Raw genomic sequence first — 27,885 nt, forward strand, 5'->3', positions numbered from 1 at the left:
TAACTTTACAGACCAAAATTCCATTTGCCTTCTTAATTACTAGCTGCACCCACATGCTAACCTTCTGTGTTTCATGCACAAGAACACCTAGATCCCTCTGTGCTGCACTTTTTTTTAGAGTGTCGCTCCATTTAAATAATAGTTTGCCTTTTGATTCTTCCTACCAAAGTGCATGACCTCACACTTTCCTACATTAAAATCCATCAGCCAAATTTTTGCACACTCACTCAACCTATCTATATCCCCTTGCAGATTCCTTATGTCGTCATAACATGCCTTCCCACTGATTTTTGTACCATCAGCAAATTTGGATACATTAGATTTATTTATTTTGTGCCAATAGCTCATCTGTTTCATTGTGAATGCTTCCTGCATTCCAATAAAGAACCTTTAATTTCTTTTTTTTTAAACTACTGTTCCCTCCTTGGACCCTATTCTGATGCACTATTACCGTTAAACTCTCTGTCCCTTCCTGTCCCACTCAACATTGATATACTTTTGTATTGCCTCAACTTTATCTTTAAATTTCTAAATCTCCTTGCACCCGAACATTCCTTCTCCTCTGTTAGGTTAAAGCCAACTTTCCCTACACTGACCATATATGCTGGTGTACTCTTTATGTTTTTACGCTCTGTCATTTCCTGTCACGCCCTGGATACTATTACCCATATTGCTGCCATGTACTCATGCCTTCCCATTTCTCTCCAACTTTCCAAATCTTCTAAAACGTGATCATCCCGCCCCCGACTATTTAGTTTAAAGCCTTGCTTATACAACTTGGCAGGACACTGATTCCAGTGAAGGTCAGGTGAAGACTGTCCTAACGGTACAGCTCCCTTTATCCCCAGTGCAGTGGAAATCCCTTCTTGTCTCCTGCACAATATCCCCTTTAAATCCAATGAATTTTTCTTACTTCTGTTTCTCTGCTTTGTACTGTTGAGTGCAATCATCAAACAACTTCTGATTCATCTCCATGAATAGCTTCAATGCATTGTAAATCAATCCATGGATTGTCCTGAACAGAGATAAGACATTTTAACATTAGGAGAGCTTGCTGCAGATTTAATACTATTCAGTTCTCTTCAATGTACATTAATCTACATTTCACAAAGATTCTAACATTTACTAAGGATAAGACACACTTCACTATTTACCAGGATACCAGAGGAAATGACAATCAGCTATTGCATTCAATTACTAAATCTCCAAAAGTCCTCAGAAGCCTGAACTAACATGAGTTCAGAAATGAACGCTGAAAGATTAGAGCACCAGTTTCTCTTTTCCCCAAAGTAATACCCTCCTTGACCCTGATTCTCTTCAGGCTGTGTACATTTGCCAAGTCAGATGTCACGAATGACTTCCAACTTTATCCCACACATGAAACCATACAACCTGCTGCAAAACGGGTAAATTAAGACAGACTTACTTGTTCCAGTGACTTTTAGAGTTTTTGTAAAGTGCAGGGAACATTATAGGGAGGATCCTGGCAGCATTATCACTGATCAAACTCATGATATACTCATTGTTCCAATAATACAAAGCTCGCTCTGCCACCTGAAACAAAACAACCAACATCAGTCTAATAAAATAACTTACTTCACAAACATTTTTACACAGTGCACCACATACAGGGCTTCCCTCAAAAAGTGGAGGGTTACTGCAACTTCTTAATCAAGACCTTTTAGCCAAACAAAGGTCAAGCAATGGGGAAGGATAAAGATAGAGGCATGGATCAAACTAACAATCACCACATACTGTGCTCTGGATCACAGCCATACTCTCCTGTGCAGGGTAGAAGTGAAGGGTTACAGAATCATCACTGCACACATGAATACTTATCAGTGCCTATTTTCATAGCACCAATGGAAAGGACCCTTGATCTGGCAGAAGTGGGAGGAGAAAAGGGGCATACAAGAAATCCAATAGCAGCAAGGAAAACAAAGGTGGCCACTTTACCCTCACCAGGAACGTAATTCCAAAGTAAAAGAGTTCCTGGGAATGCTGGGGTTACCTGAAAGTGCGGACTGGAAACACATTTAGCAAGTTGTCGGAAAAGTGGCTCCATTACTTTCACAAATTCTGAGGGTTCGATGACGTCAAGAATTTCTTCCAGTTCGTTCAGAAACATCACTTCCTTTGGACTGTGTGTTTTCGGCCAGAACTTGAGCAAACCTACGATCACCTGGGTTAGAAATAAGGCAGATAAGAGCCATCTTTGCATATTAGAAATAACAGACTGGAAACGTTGGATAGGAATGTTTACAGGAAATATACAGCAGGTAGTTCTGGAACAGGATTATGCACTGGGTGGTACAGCGGTACTGCGCCAGAACATCCCTTCAACATCCCTCTCCCCTATAAATTTCTGGCAGTTTGTTTTAATTCTTCTCTGTAATGTCATGCATTTGAGTGGATGTTTTTCTGAATAGATATTGATTGGAGAGAATTTAGTTTTAAAAATGATTCATCTGACTCTGAAGTGAGTCATGGTGATAACATGGACAGAAGCAGGACACTCCTGCTTAATCAGACATATAATAGTAACTGCTGGTTCAGGAAAAAATAATTCACAGACTGATTTCAAAAATTGAAAATATATATTCTACTACAAAAACAAAAATACCTGCAAAAACTCAGCAGGTCTGGCAGCATCTGTGGAGAGGAGCACAGTTAACGTTTCAAGTCCGTATGATTCTTCAACAGAACGAAGGAAAAATACAAAAGGGGTGAAATATAAGCTGGTTGGGGGAGTGGGGGGGGGAGTGGGACAAAAAGAGCTGGATAGAGGGCCAGTGATAGGTGGAGATAAGGAGATAACCAAAAGATGTCACAGACAAAAGAACAAAGAGGTGTTGAAGTTGGTGATATTATCTAAAGAAATGTGGTAATTAAGGGTAGAGGTTAAGGTTCCTATCCTTTAGATAATATCACCACCTTCAACACCTCTTTGTCCTTTTGTCTGTGAAATATTTTGGTTATCTCCACCTATCACTGGCCCTCTATCCAGCTCTTCTTGTCCCAGCCCCCCATTCACCCCTTTTCTATTTTTCCTTAGTTCTGTTGAAGAGTCATGCGCACTTGAAACGTTAACTGTGCTCCTCTCCACAGATGCTGCCAAACCTGCTGAGTTTTTCCAGGTACTCTTGTTTTTGTTCTGGATTTCCAGCATCAGCAGTTTTTTGCTTTTATCTATATATTCTACTAAATTTGTAACCAAGACCAGAAGGAAGTTATGTATCTCACAGTCAGAGCTATATCACCAGACATCCACAATTCTGAAGGAGATAGCTGAAGAGATAGTGGAGGCGTTAGTGGTGATCTTTCAGGAATCACTTGAGTCAGGGAGGGTCCCAGAGGACTGGAAAATCGCTAATGTAACCCCCCCCCGTTTAAGAAAGGAGTGAGGCAAAAGACAGGAAATTACAGGCCAATTAGCCTGACCTCGGTCGTTGGTAAGATTTTAGAGTCCATTGTTAAGGATGAGATTTCAGAATACCGAATACTTGGAAGTGCATGGTAAAATCGGGCAAAGTCAGCAGGTTTCATCACGGGGAGGTCACGCCTGACAAATCTGTTAGAATTCTTTGAGGAGGTAACGAGTAGGTTAGTCAAAGGAGAGACAATGGATGTTATCTACTTGGACTTCCAGAAGGCCTTTGACAAGGTGCTGCACAGGAAGCTGCTCAGTAAGATAAGAGCCCATGGTGTTAGGGGCAAGGTACTAGCATGGATAGAAGATTGGCTGTCTGGCAGGAGGCAGAGAGTGGGGATAAGGGGGTCCTTCTCAGGATGACTAGTGGAGTTCCTCAGGGGTCAGTGCTGGGACCACAACTTTTCACTTTATACTTTAATGATCTAGATGAAAGAACTGAGGGCATCCTGGCTAAGTTTGCAGATGATACAAAGATAGGTGGAGGGACAGGTAGTATTGAGGAGGCAGGGAGGCTGCAGAAGGATTTGGACAGGTTAGGAGAATGGGCAAAGAAGTGGCAGATGGAATACAACATGGGGAAGTGTGAGGTCGTGCACTTTGGTTGGAAGAATAGAGGCATAGACTATTTTCTAAATGGGGAGAGAATTCAGAAATCTGGAGTGCAAAGGGACTTGAGAGTCCTAGTCCAGGATACTCTTACGGTTAACTTGCAGGTTGAGTCAGTAGTTAAGAAGGCAAATGCAATGTTTGCATTTATTTCGAGAGGACTAGAATATAAAAGCAGGGATGTGCTGCTGAGGCTTTATAAGGCTCTGGTCAGACCACATTTAGAATATTGTGAGCAATTTTGGGCCCCGTATCTCAGGAAGGATGTTCTGGCCCTGGAGAGGGTCCAGAGGAGATTCACGAGAACAATCCCAGGAATGAACGGCTTAACGTATGAGAAACGTTTGAAGAATCTGGGTCTATACTCGATGGAGTTTAGAAGGATGAGGGGGGATCTGATTGAAACTTACAGAATACTGAAAGGCCTGGATAGAGTGGACGTGGGGAAGACGTTTCCACTAGTAGGAGAGACTAGGACCCGAGGGCACAGCCTCAGAGTGAAGGGAAGACCTTTTAGAACAGAGATGAGGAGAAACTTCTTTAGCCAGAGAGTGGTGAATCTGTGGAATTCATTGACACAGAAGGCTGTGGAGGCCTGGTCATTGAGTGTATTTAAGACCGAGATAGACAGGTTCTTGATTGGTAAGGGGATCAAAGGTTACGGGGAGAAGGCGGGAGAATGGGGTTGAGAAACTTATCAGCCATGATTGAATGGCGGAGCAGACTCGATGGGCCGAAGGGCCTAATTTCTGCTCCTATGTCTTATGGTCCAATCAGTAACCACCCTCCATCAGTCAGAACTATATATCAGGCACCCATTAGTGACCACTAGTAAGATCTGTATCAAAACGAGGCAGTTGGAACCCCCTTCACAGTTTGATGATTAAAAGTCAATGTCCCCCATACCTCTTGACGTACCCGAAGCCCCCAAAAAGGTGGATTCCGGAAGTACCTTTAACAACAACAGAATTAAAGCTGTGAAATGAGAAGAATCATCTCTCTGCTCACCAGATCCACATTTAGCCTAGGCTTCTGTATTAATAACTAGGCTGGGAAACAGAGGAGATGCTCCTGAAAATAATGTTATGGGGGACACAGAGAGAAAATCGTAAAAAAATTTCTTTCAGCTGCCAGCAAAACACCAAAGTCTTTTTGAGAGAAGTAAAATGAAGTCAATTTAGATCTGAATGTGTAAGACAAGGTCACATGGTATCGGGAGAGAGGTGAAAAATATTTAACAACAAAATTTAAAAAGGCACGGAGAATGGGAGAGACTTCAGTTTGAAAAGAGCACAGACAGTGGAATTGACATCACTTTAACTTCAGGAGAGAGAGGGGGCAGTTCTGGACCTAATATTCGGAAATGAGCCCGGGCAGGTGGAAGGCGTATCAGTAGGGGGGTATTTTAGAGAAAGTGACCATAACTCAGTTAGATTTAGGATAGTTATGGAGAAGGATAATGTTGGGCTGGTAATAAAAATTTTAAACTGGGAGAAGGCTAATTTTACTAAGATGAGATACGTTTTGGGCCAAGTGGACTGGGAGCAGCTACTTGCAGATAAAACTGTGTCAGAGCAGTGGGAAGCATTCAAGGAGGAAACAGCGACAATTCAGGGCAAATATGTTCCTATAAAGACAAAGGGGGGACCAAGTATGGACAACAGAGGAAATAGGGAAAGAGTAGGGCCAATTAGGGACTATAGCGGTAATGTGTGTGTGGACCCAGAAGACGTGGGTACAGTTCTCAATGAATACCTTGCGCTGGTCTTCACAAAGGTTAAGGATATTGGAGGTATAGACATCAGGGTGGAGGACTGTGAAATATTACAGGAACTTAACATAGAGAGAGAGGAGGTACTCATGGGTTTAGTGGCCTTAAAAGTGGATAAATCCGCAGGCCCAGATGAGATGTATCCCAGGCTGTTGAGGGAGACAAGGGAAGAGATATCAGGGGCTTTTGCAGTAATTTTCAAATCTTCTCTGGCCACAGGTGAGGTGCCAGAGAATTGGAGGGCTGCTAACATCGTCCCATTATTTAAAAAGGAAGGAAGGGATAGACCAGAAAATTACAGGCCAGTCAGTCTAACCTTGGTGGTGGGGAAGCTACTAGAAAGAATTCTGAGGGACAGAACATATCTGCACTTGGAGAGATACGGATTAATCAGGGACAGTCAGCATGGATTTAAGGGAAGGTCATGTTTGACAAATCTGATCGAGTTTTTTGAGGAGGTAACAGGAGTGTTGATGAGGGTATTGCATTTGATGTGGTCTACATGGACTTTAGAAAGGTTTTTGCTAAGGTTCTTTATGGCAGACTGGTCAAGAGAGTAAGAGTCCATGGGATCCAAGGCAAAGTGGAAGCATAGGGTGATGGCGGAGGGATATTTCTGTGACTGGAAGTCCATTTCCAGTGGGGTTCCGCAAGGCTCGGTGCTGGGGCCCTTGCTGTTTGTGGTGTACATAAATGATTTGAACTTAAATATAGGGCATATGATCAACAAGTTTGTGGATGACATGAAAATTGGGAGGGTGGTAAATAGTGAGGAGGATAGCTGTAAACTGCAGGAAAATATCAATGGACGGGTCAGGTGGGCAGAGCAGTGGCAAATGGAATTCAACCCGGAAAAAGTGAGACAAGTGAGAGGTAATGCACTTGGGGAGGGCTAATAATGCAAGGGATTACACTATGCATGGGACCCTGCTAAGTACTGAAGATCAGAGGGACCTTGGTGTGCATATCCACAGATCTCCGAGGGTGACAGGGCAGATAGATAAGGTGGTTAAGAAGGCATATGGGATACTTGCCTTTATTAGCTGAGGCACAGAATACAAGAGAAGGGAGGTTATGATGGAGCTGTATAAACACTGGTTAGGCAACAACTGGAATTCTGCATGCAGTTCTGGTCTCCACATTATAGGAAGGATGTGATTACATTGGAGAGGGTGCAGGAGAGATTTACCAGGATGCTGCCTGGGCTGGAGGGTCTGAGCTATGAGGAAAGATTGGATAAGCTTGGGTTGTTTTGCTTGGAGCAGTGAAGGTTAAGAGAAGACCTGATAGAGCTGTGTAAGGTTATGAGGGGCATAGATAGGGTGGATAGGAAGGCACTTTTTCCATTAGTAGAGGGGTCAATAGCCAGGGGGCATAGATTTAAGGTAAGAGATACAAGGCTATGAGGGGAATTGAGGAGAAATTTTTTCACCCGGAGGGTGGTGGGAGTCTGAAACTCTCGCAACATTTTAGCGGTATTTAGATATTCACTTGCATTGCCACAGCATCCAAGGCTATGGGTCAAGCGCTGGAAAATGGGATTAGTGTTGTCAGATCTTTGTTGACTGGCGTGGACACGATGGGCCGAATGGCTTCCTTCTTTGCTGTAAATGTCTATGAATCTATGATTCTATGAAAACACTAAAGTTTCAGAAGAGTCATGTAAGACCTTGAAGATGCCATTAACTCTTCAGTCCTGCCAGATCCAGTTGTGAATGATGGTGGGCAATTAAACAAATTACTGGAGGAGGAGGCTGCACAAATATTCCCATCCTCAATGATGGGGGAGCCCAGGACGTCAGTGCAAAAGGTAAGACTAAAGCATTTGCAACAATCTTCAGCCAGAAGTGCCGAGTGGATGATCCATCTCGGCTTCCTCCGGAGGTCCCCAGCATCACAGGTGCCAGTCTTCAGCCAATTCAATTTGCTCCACGTGATAAAGAAATGGCTGAAGAAACTGGGTACTGCAAAGGCTATGGGCCCTTACAAAATTCCGGAAATAGTACTGAAGACTTGTGCTCCAGAACTTGCCATGCCCCTAGCCAAGCTGTTTCAATACAGCCACAACACTGTCATCTACCTGGTAAAGTGGGAAAATTGCCCAGGTATGTCCTGTACACAAAAAGCAGGATAAGTCCAACCCGGCCAATTACCACCTCATCAGTTTAATCTCAGTCACCAGTAAAGTAATGGAAGGGGTCATCAACAGTGCTATCAAGCTGCATTGTTTAGCAATAAGCTGCTCAATGATGCTCGGTTTGGGTTTAGCAAGGGCCACTCAGCTCCTGACATTACAGCCTTGGTTCAAACATGGACAAAAGAGCTGAACACCCGAGGTGAGGCGAGAGTGATTGCCCTTGATATCAAGGCCACATCTGACTGAGTGCGGCATCAAGGAGCCCTAGCAAAACTGGAGTTAATGGGAATCAGGGGGAAAACTCTCCACTGGTTGGAGTCATACCTAACACAAAGGAAGATGGTTGTGGTTGTTGGAAGTCAATCATCTCAGTTCCAGGAATCGCTGCAGGAGTTCCTCGGGGCATGTCCTAGGCCCTACCGTTTTCAGCTGCTTCATCAATGACCTTCCTTCCACCATAACGTCAGAAGTGGGGATGTTCACTGATGACTGCACAATGTTCAGCACCATTCGTGACTCCTCAGGAACTGAAGTAGTCCACGTCGAAATGCAGTGAGACCTGGACAACGTCCAGGCTTGAGCTGACAAGCGGCAAGTAACATTTGCACCACACTAGTGCCAGGCAATGTCCATCTACAACGAGAGAGAATCTAACCATCACCGCTTGACATTCAATGGCATTATCGTCGCTGAATCCCCTGCTATCAATATCCTGGGGTTATCATTGACCAGAAACAAATGGACGAACCAAATAAAAACTATGGCTACAAGTGCAGGTCAGAGACTAGGCATCCTGCGGCAAGCAATTCACCTCCTGATTCCCCAAAGCCTGTCCACCACAAGTCAGGAGCATGTTTGAATACTCCCCACTTGCCTGGATGAGTCTCGCTCCAACAACACTCAAGAAGCTTGACACCGTCCAGGACAAAGCAGCCCGCTTTATTGGCACCACATCCACAAATATTCACTCCCTCCATCACTGACTAACAGTGACAGTAGTGTGTACCATCTACAAGATGCACTGTAGAAACTCACCAAGGCTCCTTAGTCAGCCCCTTCCAAAACCACGACAGCTACCATCTCGAAGGACAAGAGCAGACAGATGGGAACACCTGAAAGTCACTCATCAACTTTACTTGGAAATATATCGCCGTTCCTTCACTGTCGCTGGGTCAAAATCCTGGAATTCCCTCCCTAACAGCACTGTGGGTGTACCTATACCACTTGGACTGCAGCAGTTCAAGAAGGCAGCTCACCACTACATTCTCAAGGGCAACTAGGGATGGGCAATAAATGTTGGTCTAGCCAGCGACATCCATATCCCATGAACGAATAAAAAAAAATTGCTTTGTACTCACCGGCTCTGTCAGGCTGCTGTCTTTCTCAAGGAACTGCACCACACAGTAGGCAAGCTGCAGAAACAGAAAGGAGACTATGGTCCTTAAGTACACTACAATAAACAACTTGAAGCCTGAGTGGTGCAGACATAAGGGTACTGGTTTTTCACTTCTGGGAACTGGTTTCAAATCTAGTTCAGACTGCTGGGATGAAACTACAGCTCACATTTTAACGTCGCAAAACATCCCAAAGCACTTTACAGAGTGTATCAAACAAAATTCAACATTAAATACAGGGACAGAGTCGACCATTTAGCTCCTTGAGCCTGTTCCATGCCATTCAATGAGACCATAGCTGATTTGTGATCTATTAATTCTCAGACTGTGTGTCCTGGTTCTAGGCTACCCAACCAGCAGAAATAGTTTCTCTTTTTCCACACTATTTGTTCCCTTAATATCTTGAAAACTTAGATCAAATCACCCCTTATCCACCTAAATTCCTTGGAATACAACCCTAGCTTGTTTAATCACTTATCATAATTTAACACTTAGAATGTTATTGTTCTGGTAAACCTACGCTACACTGCCTTCAATGCCAATATAATCTTCCTAGGGTGCTCAGAACTGCTCACAGTAACTCCAGGTATGGTCTAACCTGGGCTTTGTATAGCTGAAATATGACTTCTACTCCGTTGTATTCTAGACCTTTAGATATAAAGGCCAACATTTCATTAGCCTTCTTGATTATTTTCTGTACATGTTCATGACATTTTAATGATTTGTGTACACGGAGGTACCCTGTTTCCAGTTTTTCACTATTTAAAATGTACCTTTTCTATCCTTTTTAGGTTCAAAGTAGATGACCTCACATTTGTCTGTGCTGAAATCCATTTGCCACAGTTTTGCCCATTCACTTAATCTATTAATCTCTCTTTGTAATTTTTGCTTCCATCTACACTGCTTACAATCCCATCTTTGAGCTGTCGGAAAATTTGGATTTGTGGTTTTTCATTCTATACAAGTTGTTGTTAAATATAGTGAACAGTTGAAACCCCAACACAGATCCTTGCAGAACACCACTAGTCACGCCCTAGCAATTCGACTACCTGTCCAAAATCAACTCCAAAGGTAAGAGTGCAGGAGCAGTAAGATAAGACATTGCAGGTGAATCTCTGGAGCTGCCTGGTGCATGGGCTCAAAGGTACAAACTGACTTTTGTCTGAAAATCTCATTTAGAGAAAATGGATGCTATAAAAATGCAAGAATGTCACATTGTTACTATAAAGGTGAGATAAAGTAAGACAAGTTTACTCTGCATTTGCCTCGATATATTTGACTTGGTTTCTTGGTGCAGACAATGGGTTCGTTCCAAGAACAGTGTTCCATTAACCAGCTCAAGAAACCCACACCATGATCGTATTGCATGGCAGAGCAACATCAACAAGCTGAATGGCCCTCTTCTGTTCCTAAGTTCCTACACTTTGGTGAGTACAAAATTCAAATAGTTACTCACAGGGTTACCTATCTTAGCCAGACTCCTGTGAAAGTTCACTGAAGAGGGAGAGGGCATGGAAAATTAGGGGAACAGGACAGAATTGGTAGCAGTGGCCTAAGAAGTGGGCCATGTACCCACCAACAAGCGATATTTAGCGTAAAAGACCACTTTATTTTGAAACTTCCACTGATGTTCAAATGTACTGGGCTATTGATAGCAAACTTTCACTGACTTGTAATTTGCACTGAGTTCAAATTTCAATTACAAGGTTGCCCATGTAAAAGCAGGGTTTTTCTATAATCCTGTAGAAGGATCTCACCTTTGCTACCTGATATATCCCATCACAATGCTAGCAAAGTTATTAAGAACTATGCAATTGTTACCAAATTTATGGCACTGGCGCCTGTTACATAATTTCTGAAACTGTCCATAACCATTTAAGTGATGGAGAAGAACAACAATAAATAAAACTGACAGCTTACAAAATGGTGGGACAGTCATTCCCCCTTCACTGTACCCAAGATGTGACTTCTCACTACGAGTAATGGAAACACGAGACAGCAAAATGTAAGAATAAAACTGAAGCATGTCAACATGAGAAACTAAATGTTGGGAACTAGGGGAAAGGAAATGCTGAAAAGGAGAAAAAAAAGCCAATGTTGTGGGTGTTGGTTCTTGGAAAGATGGCACCTAGAAACAATGAACCCTCCAGTTTTCATCACATCTCAACACATTGACTGTTTATTTCTAACATTTTGGATTAAAAAAACAGAATTGAACAGCAGTTCCACTGGAAGAGTCAGTCACACTTACTGGGAGCTAATTTAACAGTTGAGTTATTTTCCCCAGTTAGTTGTATAAAAGGAACTAAAAATGGAATGCAACCTCCAATGACATATAGATGCAGGGAGCAATCTGCAAGACTCGACTATTAATAAGGAACAGCACAAAGTTGAGAAGAAGTGCTGAGCCAGGAGAGGGCATTCCCTCAAAATCTGATAGCAACTAGAAGGTGAATGTGGGACAATACAGTACTGTTCCTCTATGAAAAACCAGGAATTTGGCATTCCTCAAGTCCCAGTCAATGGAAGTCTGCAAGCCACTAACCAGACACTGGTCACCATTTGCAGTGAGTTCAATACTCTCTTTATACTTTTGGGTTGGCTGTTAGAATGAAACCCTGTCAAGGCCCCCAGCATGAACTGCTCGAGGTACCAAAACTCCCTTTGCTCAAAAGGGCCACACCAGCATATCCAGCTGTTTGGATCACCACCACCACCCATCCCTTTCCCCCAAATCAACCCAAAGTCACAAATCCCACCCCTCCTTAAACCAGCTTATATTTCGCCTCTTTTCTATTTTTCCTTAGTTTTGTTGAAGAGTCATATGGACTCGAAACGTTAACTGTGTTCCTCTCCACAGACGCTGTCAGACCTGCTGAGTTTTTCGAGGTATTTTTGTTAATGTGTCACAAATCAGTCATTAGGAGCATCGCCATCATATAAAAACACGTGTTGCAGGATTGAGTCCCTATGAGATGAAATATTCCTTACCTGTGGATGGTAGACGCTGAGACTTTTCACTTTGTGCAATGGCAGTAATACTCTGATCAGGAACATTTTATGCTCTTCTTTCAAAGGTAATGCAAACCCATTGATGATACTGGGCAAAGAAAGAGAATCCAGAGAAATTAAAAACTTGACAATTAACAGAAATATTCAAAATTCCACTGCCTGTAAAATTATTCATTGAGTTTGACATTACGGTATCGTTTTGAGCTCTTTTGGAGATTTTTTTTGTCTAGCTATTCGCATAGAGGCCCCCTTGTTCACCTCCTACTGTCCAGGTAGTATTAAAACAAGGATAAAAACAAAAAACTGCGGATGCTGGAAATCCAAAACAAAAACAGAATTACCTGGAAAAACTCAGCAGGCAGTATTAAAACAATGATAGTCAAGTTATTGACTAATCATGATTCAACACTAACAAGTGGTGTATGACAGACCCAGAAATGGTGCGTGGAAGACCCCAGTGTTAAAGGAACCATAAGTCCAAAGTCACCTGTTCCTCTGAACGTGTCATATCAATATATATACCTTGCACAGATGTAGATTAAAGACCTCTCAAATAATCAGATAAAAGAGTTTATTGCAAGGGTGTCGGAGGCATAGTTATAATGTCACTAGACTAGTAATCCAGAGGCCCAGGCAAATGCTCTGGGGGACACGGGTTCGAATTCCACCACGGTAGCTGGTGGAATTTAAATTCAATTAATAAATCTGGAATTGAAAGTCTCAGTAATGGTGACCATGAAACCATCATTGATTGTCGTAAAAACCCATCTTGTTCATTGATGTCCTTTAGGGGAGGAAATCTGCCATCTTTTCCTGGTCTGGCCTACATGTGACTCCAGACCCACAACAATGTGGTTGACTCTTAACAGCCCTCTGAAGTAGCCAAGCGAGCCACTCGGTTCAAGGGTTATTAGGGAAGGGCAACAAATGCTGGCCTGGCTAGTGAGGCTCACATTCCATGAAAGAATAAAGAAAAAGATTTTTCCTTTTGGTGTTCCACATGGTAAATTTCACTTCCCATTTTTCTAAAAGGTGCTGACTGTTGTCACGATTGCCTACAGCCCGCCACTGCCTCACCCAGGTAGCTGTGCTATATTGGAGGCCAGCAGGAAATTGACAACCAACCTGTATATGCCTGTGCACGGTCCAGTAAGAGATACTGAAGCAGAAATCCTGGTAAATATCGCCTCCAGCCCTGACACCCACCAGCTCACCAAGGATCAAACCTGGCTTATATCTGGATTGTATGACTCAGACGTATACACTTAAAAACAGTCAACAATGAACCTACACACGGACATCAGTTTATCATTTTTCTAAGTAGATGAAATGAGATTTCCCCCCAGACATAAGAAATAGGAGGAGCAGGCCATTAGGTCCTATGGGACTGTTCCGTCATTCAGTATGATCATGGTTAGTTTTCTATCTCACCTCAGCCTTCCTGCACTAACCCTAAATTCCTTAATATCTAAAAATCTATTGATTTCCATCTTAAATATGCTCCATGTCTGAGCATTCACAACTTTCTGGGGTATAGAATTCCAAAGAATCACAACCCTTCGAGTGAAGGAATTTCTCATCTCAGAAAATTCCCATTAAATCGATTTGCACAAGAGCAGTGTGTGCCAGAATGATTGAACACATAATCATCACAGAATCACAGTGCAGAAGAGGCACTTTGGCCCATCGAGTCTGCACTGACACGTAAGAAAAACTGAGTCATACCCAGCAGTTCCTCAGAAAAGTTTTTGAGCAAATAATTTAGGCATGCGCTGGGTCAAAATCCTGGTACTCCCTCCCTAACAGCACTGTGGGTGTACCTACACCACATGGACTGCAGCGGTTCAAGATGGCAGCTCACCACCAAATTCTTAAGGGCAATTAGGAGTGGGCAATAAATTCTGGCCCAGCCAGCAAAGCCCACATCCCGTGAATGAATAAAAAAAAATCAAGTGTTAAGGGCATCCTAAAGATGGTTCAGGTTGTTGGAGGTCAATCATCTCAGTCCCAGGATATCACTGCAGGAGTTCCTGCAGGAGGGTAATGTCCTTCGAGTCAACCATCTTCAGCTGCTTCATCAATGACCTTCCTTGCCATAAGGTCAGAAATGAGGATGTTTGCTGGTTGCACAGTGTTCAATACCATTTGCAACTCCTCAGATACTGAAGCAGTCCATGCCAATATGCAGCTAGACCTGGACAACATTCAGAATTGGGCTGATAAGTGGCAAGAAACATTCATGGCACAAGTGTCAAGCAATGACCATCTCCAACAGGAGATAATCTAACCATCTCTCCATGACATTCAATAGCAATATCATTGTTGAATGCCCTTAATCAATGTTCAGTGGTGAACCACTGGACTAGCCACATAAGTCCTGTGACTACAAAAGCAAGTCAGAAACTGGGTATTTTGTGGTGAGTGACCCACCTCTGGACTTCCCAAAGCTGTTCACCATCTATAAGATATACGTCAGGTCTGATGGAGTCCTCTCCACTTGCCTGCTTGAGTGTAGTTCCAACAACATTCAAGACACCATCCAGAAAAAAGCAGCCCAATTGATCAGCACACATTCACCACTGTAAACATTCAATCCCTTTACCACTGACACACCATGGTACACAATGCACTGCAGCAAATCACCAGGGCTTCTTTGATAGCACCTTCCAAATCTGTGACCTCTACCACCTGTTATGACCACAGCCAATGTTAATTGCTGCACAAACCAAATCCCAGGGGGAAACTTGGCTTACAGCCCACACCCCTTTTTTTGTATTCTGCAAACGAGAAGAAAATGGACTGATCTCAGCAGCAAGAAGTCAGTAACACTTCTGGGATTTTAGAAATTAAAAGTAAAAGTTTTATTTACAAGAAAAGAAAACTTAAGCACAGGAGATTACGGTTGAATAATTAGTTAGTCTTACAAAATATTCCCCCAAAAGACTCCCTAATTGGTCAGACCCACAGGTAAACACCTTTCAGGCAACACTCCCTTATAGATGTTTAACTATAAAAATCCAGTAATATTACACAAGGCAAACAGCACGACTCCTTTAACTCTCTTTCACTCTGCTGTGGAAACTCAAAACTTCAGGACAAGACTGCTGGATGCAGCCTAAGACTTGCCTGGCTTGATGGATGGTTGATTCAAACTGCATCTTCTCCCAGTGCACAGCTACAGCTAACAGCTACCAATAGTTCAAACAACTACCCTAAGCTCTCCACAGTAACTCTAAAATACAACCCCACCCCCCCCGCTTTCATCTCAGGTTCCAGTGTTCTCACACCTCTTTGAAACTCAAATCCTTCCAAATATAACATCTTTCATGTCTCTATTTTGTCTTGCTTTCAGGTCAATAAAATACACTATCCCCTCTTCTGTTTACCTATGGAAATCCTGCAAGATGCAGACATGTTTCTTGTCACCTCTGACTTCCCTTTGATATTCAAACAAACTTTCAACTTTTCTAAAAATGCAAATATTAGATCTAAAATATTCACTTGTACCTCAAACCTAACACCTCTATCCTTCTCATGTTTTAAACCCCCCCAGACGATCTGTCTCTTATTAACTTTTGCCCAGCTTAATTAAATCATTTACACACAGACACCTAGCCTTCTTTACAGAATAACACAATATTCCCCCAAAATATCAACCAAAAAAAAAATCAATTTCTCACAGATCTAAGTTAAGGGTAACAGGTACCACCAACTGCAAGTTCCCCTCCATGTCACACACCATCCCAGCATAGAAATGTACCGCTATTCCTTCACAGTCGCTGGGTCAAAGTCCCCGATGGCTAACAGGAGTAGCTTCACCACATGCAGTGATTCACCATTATCTTCTCAAGGGCAACAGATTATGTGCAATAAATAATGATTCTTTCCAATAAAACCCGCATTCCAAGAATTAATAAATTCATTATTTTTTAAAGATACACCATCTTTCTGATGATCGCCTCTTTTAAGTGGACATAAAAATCCATGGCACTATTCAAAGAGCGGGAGAATTTTCCCAGTTTCATGGCCAACACTTACCCCTTAATCAATACCATTAAAGTCAACTGCTCAGAAGTTTATGGGACTGCAGTTTGCGCAAAATGGCTACAGCATTTGCTAACAAAACAACAGTGACTCCAGTGTGAAAACATTATTTGTTGTTTGCAAAATGCTTCGTACCTGTAGACATGAAAGGCACTAAATGACTGCAAGTTTTTGCTTTTAAGAGGCAGGAACCAGTCCTAACAGGAGAACGTATGGATCTGTGCAGTGTTAGCTGGTCTCATCTGGGACAGTATCTGGTGACAGCATATCAAAGTTAGACTGAGGAAAATAACCATCCAGGATTCCTGCTCCTGATTACAACCAATTGCTGCCTTCACCCCCTATCCTGCCCCCACCATTACTGGAAAGGAATTGTGTGCACAGGATTAGGTTCAGCTAGGCTATCCTCTCCCGTGGCTGAATAAGTTACCAATGCTTGTCTAGGTCTGAACAATACCCTCCTTCCTCCAGATCAAGAGGAGGTGAGGAAAGGAAAAAACCAGCTGTAAGGGAAGCAAGCCAACCCACACTCTTATCCTCTAATAGCAGACTTAAAAGAGATGTTGGTAGAGGCCTTTAAATAGGTTGCCTGCCTCAACCCTTATGGTTTTAATACCTGGAGGCATTTGTGAAAAGCAAAACTGTTCTTCTAAATACAACGGTACTCTCTTCCAATGCAAGGTAAGAACATGGCAAAGGCAAAATGTGAAACTCTTTAATTATGAAATCAGAATTCTGCAGCACAGAAGGAAGCCATTTGGCCCATCATACCTGTGCTAATTCTTTGAAAGCGCCATCTAATTAGTCCCATGATCTTTCCCAACAGCCATGTAATTTTCTTTCCCTGTTCAGCTATTTATCCGATGCCCTACTGAAAGATATTATTGAATCTGCTTCCACCGCCGTTTTTGGGCAGCTCATAACATCTCATTGCATCATGCTTTCTCTCTCATGTCACCTCTGTTCTTTTGCCAATTATATTAAAACTGTGCCCATTAGTTACTGATCTTTCTGCCACTAAAACAGTTTATCCTTGTTTATTCTATCAAAACCCTTCAAAAAGTTTAACACCTCTATCAGATCACTCTTGCTCTCCAGAACAGCAAAGGAGCTTTGAATCACGGCTTTGAGCATCCTCAAGACCTGGACTCCAGACAGGGGCAGAGCGAATATCTGGGCGCAGCCTGGGGTCCAGACAGGCTCACAATGAATGCTTGGGCGCGGCCGGCTGTCCAGACAGGGTCACAATGAACGTCTGGGTGCAGGTGCGGGTCCAGACAGGCTCACAGTGAATGTCTGGCTGTGGCCCGGGATCCAGACAGCTGCACAGCGAACGTCTGGCCACAGAACCCCTTCACTAACAGCACAGTAGGTATGCCTGCACCACATGGACTGCTCAAGAAGGCAGCTCACCACCACCATCTGAAGGAAATTAGGGATGGGTAATAAATGCTGGCTTAGCCAGCAACGTCCATATCCCATGAATGATTTTTTAAAAATTACACATGTATAGTTCTAAATGAAATCTCCAAAGATTCATAATGTTTTCCTTTTGCTTCTGCAAAGCTTCATAAGATTTTCCCCCAGGTGATAAGCTCTACAAAGGTGAAAAATGACTCCGTCCACTGGGACACAGGGCATCGCTGCAGGAATTCTGTGCAGCAATGTCCTTGGCCCAACCATCTTCATGCACAGTGCAAGTAATGGTAATGGAGAGACGCTTTTTTCTTGGATCGGCAATCGGATATTGAATGAGAAGGATTTTGCAGGAAACTCAAACCAAACATCACATCAACATCTGACAGAGTCACTCGGTTCACCAGGACACAAATATTATCAGCCTTTGACTATGGAAAACAGCTGAGAGTAAGGTGAGAGCAGCGGGAAACTGAAAACAGTGTCAAAGGCGTGAGTCCATTTTAAAACAGCGATCAGAGAGGCAAGAACAGCAGACGACTGAAAACAGCGTGATAGCTGTGAATGTATTTTCGAACAGTGTGTCGAGAGAAGCAAGAGCAGCAGGGGATTGAAAAGAGCATGAGAGGTGAGAGTCCATATTAAAACAGTAGAAAGAGAGCCTAGAACAGCGAGAGATTGAAAACAGAGCAAGAGATGACAGTGCATTTTAAAACAGCGCAGAGAGATAGGCAAGACCAGTGAGAGATTGAAAACAGCGTGAGAGGCGAGAGTGCATTTTAAAACAGTGCGGAAAGAGGCAAGAGCAGCGGGCGATTGAATACAGCACAAGAGGAGAGAGTCCATATTAAACTAGTGTGCAGAGCGAAGCGAGAGCAGCAGGCGACTGAATACAGTGCAAGAGGAGAGGGTCCATATTAAAACAGCGTGCAGAGTGAAGCGAGAGCAGCAGGAGAGTGAAAACAGTGTGAGTGGTGAATGTCCATTTTAAAACAACATGAAGAGAGGCAAGAGCAGTGGGAAAGTGAAAACAGCGTGAGTGGCGAGAGTCCATTTTAAAACAGCACAGAGAGAGGTGAGAGCAGCAGGAGTGAAAACAGCGTGAGGCGAGAGTCCATTTTGAAACAGCGGAGAAAGAGGCTATATCACATAGATCGAAAACAGCATGAGAGGCAATAGTCCATTTCAAAACAGTGCGGAGAGAGGCGAGGGATTGAAAACAGCACAAGAGACGAGAGTCATTTTAAAACAACAGAGTGCGAGAGGAGGCAGTGGGAGAGTGAAAACAGCGCGAGAGTCCAGGGTCCATTTTAAATTAGCGGAGGGAAGGACGAGAGTAGCGGGAAAGTGAAAATAGCGCAAAAGGCAAGATTCCATTTAAAAATAGTGCGGAGTGCAAAGCGACAGCAGAAAGAGATTGAATTGAGCGCCAGAGGCGAGAGTTCATTATAAAACAGTTTGGAGAGAGGCGACAGCAGCGGAAGATTGGAAATAGTGCAAAAGGTTGGAGAGCACTTTAAAACAGCACAGAGAGAGAGGGGCAAGAGCAGTGAAAAATTGAGATCAGCGTGAGAGGCGAGAGTCCATTTTAAAACAGCAGAGGGAAAGGCTCGACGAGCGAGAGATTGAAAACAGCATGAGAGGCAAGAGTGCAGTTTAAAACAGTGTGGAGGGAGGCGAGAACAGCTAGCCATTGAAAAGAGCACAAGAAGCGAGAGTCCATTTTAAAACAGCGCTGAGAGAGGCGAGAGCAGCTAGAGATTGAAAACAATGCAGAGAGAGAGGCAACAGCAGCGAGACTGAAAACAATGTGAGTGGCAAGAGTCCATTTTAAAAGAGTGGGGAGAGAGAGGAAGAAGAGAGCAGCGGGAGATTAAAAACAGCACTGGCAGCGAAAGTCCATTTTTAAAACAGTGTATAGAGAGAGAGGCAAGGGCAGAGAGGGTGAAAACAGCGCGAGAGGCAAGAGTGCATTTTAAAACAGTGCTGAGAGATAGGTGAGAGCAGCAGGAGGGAGAAAACAGCACGGAGAGAGGCGAGAGCAGCGGGAGATTGAAAACAGTGCAAGAGGCGAAAATCCATTTTGAAACTGGAGGGGGTGCAGAGGAGATTCACCAGGATATTGCCTGGGATGAAATATTTAAGTTATGAAGAGAGGTTGGATAGACTTGGGTTGTTTTCGTTGGAGCAGAGAAGACTGAGGGATGACCTGGTCGAGGTATACAAGATTATGAGGGGCATGGACAGGGTGGATAGGGAGCAGCTGTTCCCCTTAGTTGAAGAACAAGGGGAAATAAGTTCAAGGTGAGGGGGCAGGAGGTTTAGGGGGTATGTGAGGAAAAACCTTTTTACCCAGAGGGTGGTGACGGTCTGGAATACGCTGCCTGGGAGGATGGTGGAGGCGGGTTGCCTCATATCCTTTAAAAAGTACCCGGATGAGCACTTGGCACGTCATAGCATTCAAGGCTATGGGCCAAGTGCTGGTAAATGGGATTAGGTAGGTAGGTCAGGTGTTTCTCACGTGTCGGTGCAGACTCGATGGGCCGAAGGGCCTCTTCTGCACTGTGTGTGTGATCCTGTGAAGTATTTAAATCGGAAGAGAGTAGCTAAAGTGAGCGTTTGTCCCTTTGAAGCAGAGACAGGAGCAATTATCATGGGGAATGAGAAAATGGTGGAGGCATTGAACAGATATTTTGTGTCTGTCTTCACAGTATAGAACACAAGTTCTATAACAGGAATAGACGATAACCAAGGGGCTAAAAAGTGAGGAAATTAGGGAAATTATCAGCAGAGGCTAAAGTACCGGAGAAACTTAACGGAATAAAATCTGACAAATCCCTATAACGTGATGACCTACACCCTAGGATTCTAAAAGTGATAGCTGCAGAGATAGTGGATGCACTAGATATGATTTTCCAAAATTCCTTAGATTCGGGAATAGTCCCACTAGATTGGAGGTTGGCAAATGTTACATCACTTTTCAAGAAAGGAGGAAGAGAGAAAACAGTGAACAAGAGAGCAGTTAGCCTAACATCTGTTGTTGGGAAAATGCTGGAATCTATTCTTAAGGAAGTCTTAACAATGCACTTAGAAAAGCATTGTATGATTAGAACAAGGCAACTAGTAGAGCAAATACAGGGGAACCAGTAGATGTAGTATACCTGGATTTCCAAAAAGCATTTGATAAGGTACCACACATAAGTTAATGGGCAAAATAAGGCTAATGGAATTGGCAGTAATATATCAGCATGGACAGAAGTTTGGTTAATGGATGGAAAACAGAGAGTAGACATGAACAGGGCTTTTTCAAGTTGGCAGACAGTAAATAGGGGAGTGCTGCAAGACTGGGGCCTCAGCTATTTACAATCTATGTTAATGACTTAGATGAAGGGACAGAGAGTAACGTATTAAAGTTTGCTGATGATACCAAGCTAGGTGGAGAGGTAAGCTGTGAGGAGGCCACAGAGAGACCATAAATGGTAGGGAACAATATGGCTGATGGGGGTATAACACAGGGAAGTGTGAAGTTATTTATTCATTTTGGTCGTAAGAGTAAAAAGAGCAGAATATTTTTTAAAAGATGAGAAACTTGTAAATGTTGATGTTCAAAGAGACTGGGTTGTGCTGAAACAAGGGACGCAGAAAGTTAGCATGCAGGTGCAGCAAGCAACTAGGGAGGCAAATGGCATGTTGGCCTTTATTGCAAGAGACTGGAGCACAAAACTGAAGAAGTCTTCCTACAGTTGTACAGGGTTTTGGTGAGACCACATCTGGAGTAGTGTGGGCAGTTTTGGTCTCCGCATTTAAGAAATGATATGCTTGTATTGGAGGCAGTACAGCGAAGGTTCACTAAATTGGTCCCTGGGTTGAGGGGGTTGTCCTATGATGAGAGGCTGAGAAAACTGCGCTTAAATTCTCTGGAGTTTAGAAGAATGAGGGGCAAAATTCCTACAAAATTCTGAAGGGGCTTGATAGGGTGGATGCTGAAAGATTGTCTCTGTTGGTCAGGGAATCTGAAACATGGGGGCACCGGTCTCAGGATAAGGGGCTGATCATTTAGAACTGAGATGAGGAGAAATTTCTTCACTCAAAGGGTTGTGAATCTTTGGAATTCATTACCCCAGGGGGCTGTAGATGGTCCATCATTGAATAGATTTAACACAGAGACAGACAGATTTTTGATCTCTCATGGAATTAAGGGAATTGAGCTGGTAAGTCTTTCTCTTTAATTTCTCTTTCATTTTTGTAAGTTCAGTAGTCTAGTTAGAAGGTTGGTAAGGTAGCTGACTCAGCTGACTGTGTGACAGTTAACTGTCAATCACCTGAAGCCTGATTAGGGCCTGAATAGGTGTTAATTACTGTTTGAAGCTTAACTATAGTGTGAGTCACCTCAGCTCTATTTAAGAAAGGGACTATCTAGAAGCACACAACAGTGTGCTTGCACATGAACAGGGGAGAGAGCTCATCGTAAGTGAGGCACAGCCAGAATGGGTATTGGCAAATTGGTGCACAGTGGGAATTCGGTGAATAGGGGAAGAGGTGCTCTTTGCATTTTGTCCTTGCTATCCAACTTCTTAAATCTTCAGAGTGCGGTCTTGCCCTGCGGCAGCAGTAGAGGCTACAAGGAAAAGGATAGACTGGCAAGTAGTGGATCAGGTTGGGTAAGTATTTACGACTTTAATCACTTATCATTTAAGGTCTTTTTGTGGTTTATAGTTTGTATATTCTATAGTAACAAGGATCAGGAAAGATGGGCCCTAGAGTAATTGATTTAAAAGGTTTAATTTAAAGGGATAAGTCATGGCAGCAGCGCTCAAAGCCACGGTGTGCTCCATGTGGGAAGCCGGGGACATTTCCAGTGCCTGGGACCAGCATTTGTGCAGGAAGTATGTCCAGCTGCAGCTCCTGGAAGCTCGGGTTTCAGAGCTGGAACGGCAGCTGGGGACACTGTGGAGCATCCGTGAGTCTGAGAGCATCGTGGATAGCACGTTTAGAGAGGTGGTCACACCACAGATGAAGGGACTTGAGGAAGGAAGGGAATGGGTGACCACCAGGTAGTCCAAGAGAAACAGGCAGGTAGTTCAGGAGTCCCCTGGGGCCCCACTCGCAAATCGGTATTCCATTTTGGAGGCTGATGATGGCGCTGGTTCCTCCAGGGAGTCCAGGCAGAGCCATGCTTCTGGCACCACAAGCAGCCTGTCTGTACAGGAAGGGAGGAAGAGCAATAGTAACCGGGGATTCTATAGCCAGGGGAACAGATAGGCGCCACTGTGGCTGTCAACGTGACTCCAGGATGGTATGTTGCCTCCTTGGTGCCAGGGTCTGGGATGTCACTGAATGGCTGCAGGGCATTCTGAAGGGGGAGGGTGGTAAGGCTGAGGTCATGGTACATGTTGATACCAATGACATAGGTACAAAGAGGGATGAGGTCTTGCATCAAGAATTCAGGGAGTTAGGCAGTTGACTAAAAAGCAAGACCTCTCGGGTTGTAATCTCTGGATTACTCCCAGTGCCACGTGCTAGAGAGCTCAGGAATAGGAGAATAGCGCAGATGAATACGTGGCTTAAGAGTTGGTGCAGGAGGGAGGATTTTAGATTCCTGGATCACTGGGACCATTTCTGGGGAAGGTGGGACATGTACAAGCGAGGTGGTCTACAGCTGAACAACAGCGGGACTAACATCCTTGCGGGTGGGTTTGCTAGTGCTATTGGGAGGAGTTTAAACTAATTCGGCAGGGGGAGGGGACACAGAATGTTAGCAGAATAGGGACACATCATAATACAGTAAAACAATCAAGTCAGAGGGAGTACAGCTACATTAAGCTTCAGGGGAGTAAGGCAAGGCTGGATGGCCTCTACTTTAATGCCAGGAGTATTACAGGTAAAACGGATGAGTTAACGGTGAGGATTGACACATGGAATTGTGATATAGGAGCCATCACTGAGACATGGTTGAGAGTGGGGCAGGATTGGCAGCTCAACATTCTGGGATATAGAATCTTCAGGTGAGACAGGGGAGGGGGTAAAAGAGGAGGAGGCATGGCATTATTAGTTAAGGAGTCAGTTACTGCAGTAAGGAGAGATGATATCTTGGAGGGTGCATCAAATGAAGCTTTGTGGGTAGAGCTTAGGAATAAAAAAGGGGCAGCCACATTGTTAGGTGTTTATTACAGACCCCCAGATGGTCAGCGGGAAATTGAGGAATAAAAACGTGCACAAATTGCGGAGGTGTGTAAAAACAATAACAATGGGGTAACAATAATATTAGGTGATTTCAACTTTCCCAATGTTAATTCGGATAGACATAGTGTTGAGGGCTTGGATGGAGTGGATTTCTTGAAATGTGTACAGGAGAACTTTTTAGGTCAATATGTACAGAGTTCAACAAGGGACGGTGCAGTGCTGGACCTAGTTCTGGGGAATGAAGCCAGACAATTGGCTGAAGTGGTGGTGGGCGAGCATTTTAGTGATACCGACCACAACATGGTACAGTTTAAGCTTGTTATGGACAAAGAAATAGACAAGTTGTAAAAAAATGTTTTGGATTGGGGGAGAGCAGAGTTTAGTTAAATAAGGCAGGGTCTGGCCAAGGTAGACTGGGAACAGCTACTTGTGGGAAAATCTACAGAGGAGCATTGGGGGATGTTCAAAAAGGAAATGGGGAGGGTACAGGCTCAACATGATCCCTCTAGGGTGATAGGAAGGAGTAACCATGGATGAGCAGAGATATTCAGGTTACGCTGAGAAGGAAAAGAGAGGCTTTTAGCAGGTACAAGGGAAGCAAATCAGCAGAGGCATTAGTGGTGTATAGCCAGTGCAGGGTGGAGCTTAAGAAAGCAATTAGGAGAGCAAAGAGGGGATATGAGAAAGGTCTGGCTGGTAAAAGTAGGGAAAATCTCAGGATATTCTGTAAGTATATCAATGGGAAGAGGATAACCAGGGAAAGGGTAGGGCCCATAAGGGACCAAGGGGGAAATCTATGGGTGGAGCCAGAGGACATTGCTAGAGTCTTGAATGAATACTTCACATCCATCTTCACCCAAGAGAGAATGAGAATGAAGGTATTGAACTCGGGAAGAGAGGCTGCGAGACTCTTCAGCAAATTGATACAGGGAGTGGCAAGGTATTTGGAAGGGTTGGCAGGCTTAAAAGTGCACATATCTCCAGGGTGGATGATTTTTTGTCCCAGACTGCTGAGGGAGGTTAGGGAGGAGATCGCAGGGGCTCTGACCCAAATTTTTAATTCCTCTCTGGCCACGAGGGAGGTGCCAGAGGACTGGAGAACAGCTAATGTGGTTCCACTATTTCAGAAGGGTTGTAGAGATAAGTCAGGGAACTACAGACCAGTGAGTCTCATGTCAGTGGTAGGGAAACTTTTGAAGAAAGTTCTGAAGGAGAGAATCTATCTCCACTTGGAGAGGCAAGGTTTGATCAGGGATAGTCAGCATGGCTTTCTCAGAGGGAGGTCATGCCTAACAAATTTGATTGAATTTTTTGAGGAGGTGACCAGGTGTGTAGATGAGGGTAGTGCAGTTGATGTAGTCTATATGGATTTCAGCAAAGCCTTTGATAAGGTCCCACATGGGAGACTTATAAAGAAGGCAAATGCACATGGGATACAGGGTAACTTGATAAGGTGGATTCAAAATTGGCTTAGTTGTAGGAGGCAGAGGGTGATGACAGAAGGATGCTTTAGTGACTAGAAGCTAGTGTCCAGTGGCGTACCACAGGGATCTGTGCTGGGTCCCCTATTATTTGTCAGTTATATAAACAACATAGATGAATATGTTGGGGGGGGGGGCGGTAGGATCAGTAAGTTTGTGGATGACACAAAGATTGGCTGGGTGGTTGACTGTCTTGGGCGACAGGAAGATATAGACGGGATGGTCAAATGGACAGATAAGTGGCAGATGGAATTTAACCCTGAAAAGTGTGAGGTGATACACTTTGGAAGGAGTAATTTGACAAGGAAGTATTCAATGAACGGCTTGACACTAGGAAGTTCTGAGGAACAAAGGGACCTTGGCATGTGTGTCCATAGATCTCTGATGGTGGAGGGGCATGTTAGTGGGGAGGTTAAAGAGGTATACGGGACATTTGCCTTTATCAATCGAGGCATAGATTACAAAAGTAGGGAGGTCATGTTGGAGTTGTATAGAACCTTGGTGAGGCCACAGCTGGAGTACTGTGGGCAGTTCTGGTCGCCACATTATAGGAAGGATGTGATTGCACTGGAGGGGGTGCAGAGGAGATTCACCAGGATGTTGCCTGGGATGAAAGATTTAAGTTATGAAGGGAGGTTGGATGGACTTGGGTTGCTTTCGTTGGAGCAGAGAAGACTGAGGGCGACCTGATCGAGGTACACAAGATTGAGGGACATGGACAGGGTGGATAGGAGCAGCTGTTCCCCTTAGTTGAAGGGTCAGTCACAAGGAGAAATAAGTTCAAGGTGAGGGGAAGGAGGTTTAGGGGGGACTTGAAAAAAAACTTTTTTGCCTAGAGGGTGGTGACAGTCTGGAATGTGCTGCCTGGGAGGGTGGTGGAGGCAGATTGCCTCACATCCTTTAAAAAGTACCTGGATGAACACTTGGCACGTCATAACATTCAAGACTATGGGCCAAGTGCTGGTAAATGGAATTAGGTAGGAAGGTCAGGTGTTTCTCACATATCGGTGGAGCTCGATGGGCCGAATGGCCTCTTCTGCACTGTGAGATTCTGTGATATAGAGAGCAAGCAGTAAAATGGAGTTGAAGCCCATGATCAGTCATGATTGTATTGAATGGTGCAGCAGGCTTGGTGGGCCATGTGGTCTACTTCTGCTCCTATTATGTTCATCAATGACCCTCCCTTCACCATAAGGTCAGGAGTGATTGCAGTGTTCAGTACCATTCTCAACTCCTCGGATAATAAATGCTCACAAGTAGCAAGAGTTGGACAACATCCAGGCTTGGGCTCACAATAGCAAGTAACATTTGCAAACAAGTGCCAGGCAATGACCATCAACATGAGAAGTTTAATCACTTCCCCTGTGTGGCATCACTGGGTCCCCCTACTCGTCTTATGTTGGGGTTCACCACTGAGCAGAAGTTTATGCAGACAAGTCAGAGTCTGGCCATTTTGCAGTGAATGACTTTCCTCGTGAATCCTCAAATTCACTCCAGCAGCTACAAGGCACAAGTTCGGAGTGTGATGGAATATTTTCCATTTGTTTGAATAGGTGTAGCTTTAACACCAAATGGGTCAAACAATACTTCAAGTTGCTCCACTGCCCTGGGAAGTGCTCATCCTATGGGTCAAGGTTCTACCTTGCATAGGAAAACTGAAAGGTCTGAAGGTGGATAAATCACCTGGGCCAGATGGATTACACCCCAGAGTTCTGAAGGAGATAGCTGAAGAGATAGTGGAGGCGTTACTGGTGATCTTTCAGGAATCACTCGAGTCAGGGAGGGTCCCAGACGACTGGGAAATCGCTAATGTAACCCCCCTGTTTAAGAAGGGTGTGAGGCAAAAGATGGGAAATTACAGGCCGGTTAGCCTGACCTCGGTCATTGGTAAGATTTTAGAGTCCATCATTAAGGATGAGATTTCAGAATGCTTGGAAGTGCATGGTAAAATGAGGCAAAGTCAGCATGGTTTCGTCACGGGGAGGTCATGCCTGACAAATCTGTTAGAATTCTTTGAGGAGGTAACGAGTAGGTTAGACAAAGGAGAGACAATGGATGTTATCTACTTGGACTTCCAGAAGGCCTTTGACAAGGTGCTGCACAGGAAGCTGCTCAGTAAGATAAGAGCCCATGGTGTTAGAGGCAAGGTACTAGCATGGATAGAAGATTGGCTGTCTGGCAGGAGGCAGAGAGTGGGGATAAGGGGGTCCTTCTCAGGATGGCAGCCAGTGACTAGTGGAGTTCCGCAGGGGTCAGTGTTGGGACCACAACTTTTCACTTTATACATTAATGATCTAGATGAAGGAACTGAGGGCATCCTGGCTAAGTTTGCAGATGATACAAAGATAGGTGGAGGAACAGGTAGTATTGAGGAGGCGGGGAGGCTGCAGAAGGATTTGGACAGGTTA

General features: G+C 44.0%; 1 protein-coding gene across 1 annotated transcript in view; it reads right to left on the reverse strand.

Annotated features, from left to right (window-relative positions):
- The window catches only part of ppp2r5d (protein phosphatase 2, regulatory subunit B', delta), a 240,946-nt gene that overhangs the window by 38,408 nt on the left and 174,653 nt on the right, over nt 1–27,885 (reverse strand). Inside the window, exons 9-13 of the mRNA XM_041187627.1 lie at nt 12,333–12,441; nt 9,306–9,359; nt 2,012–2,182; nt 1,427–1,554; nt 914–1,015 (exon numbers count right to left, since the gene is read on the reverse strand). Coding sequence (XP_041043561.1) covers nt 914–1,015; nt 1,427–1,554; nt 2,012–2,182; nt 9,306–9,359; nt 12,333–12,441 — 564 coding nt within the window. The remainder of the gene's footprint in view (nt 1–913; nt 1,016–1,426; nt 1,555–2,011; nt 2,183–9,305; nt 9,360–12,332; nt 12,442–27,885) is intronic.

Source organism: Carcharodon carcharias, chromosome 5 (genome assembly GCF_017639515.1).
Source record: "Carcharodon carcharias isolate sCarCar2 chromosome 5, sCarCar2.pri, whole genome shotgun sequence".
Classification (NCBI taxonomy): domain Eukaryota; kingdom Metazoa; phylum Chordata; class Chondrichthyes; order Lamniformes; family Lamnidae; genus Carcharodon; species Carcharodon carcharias.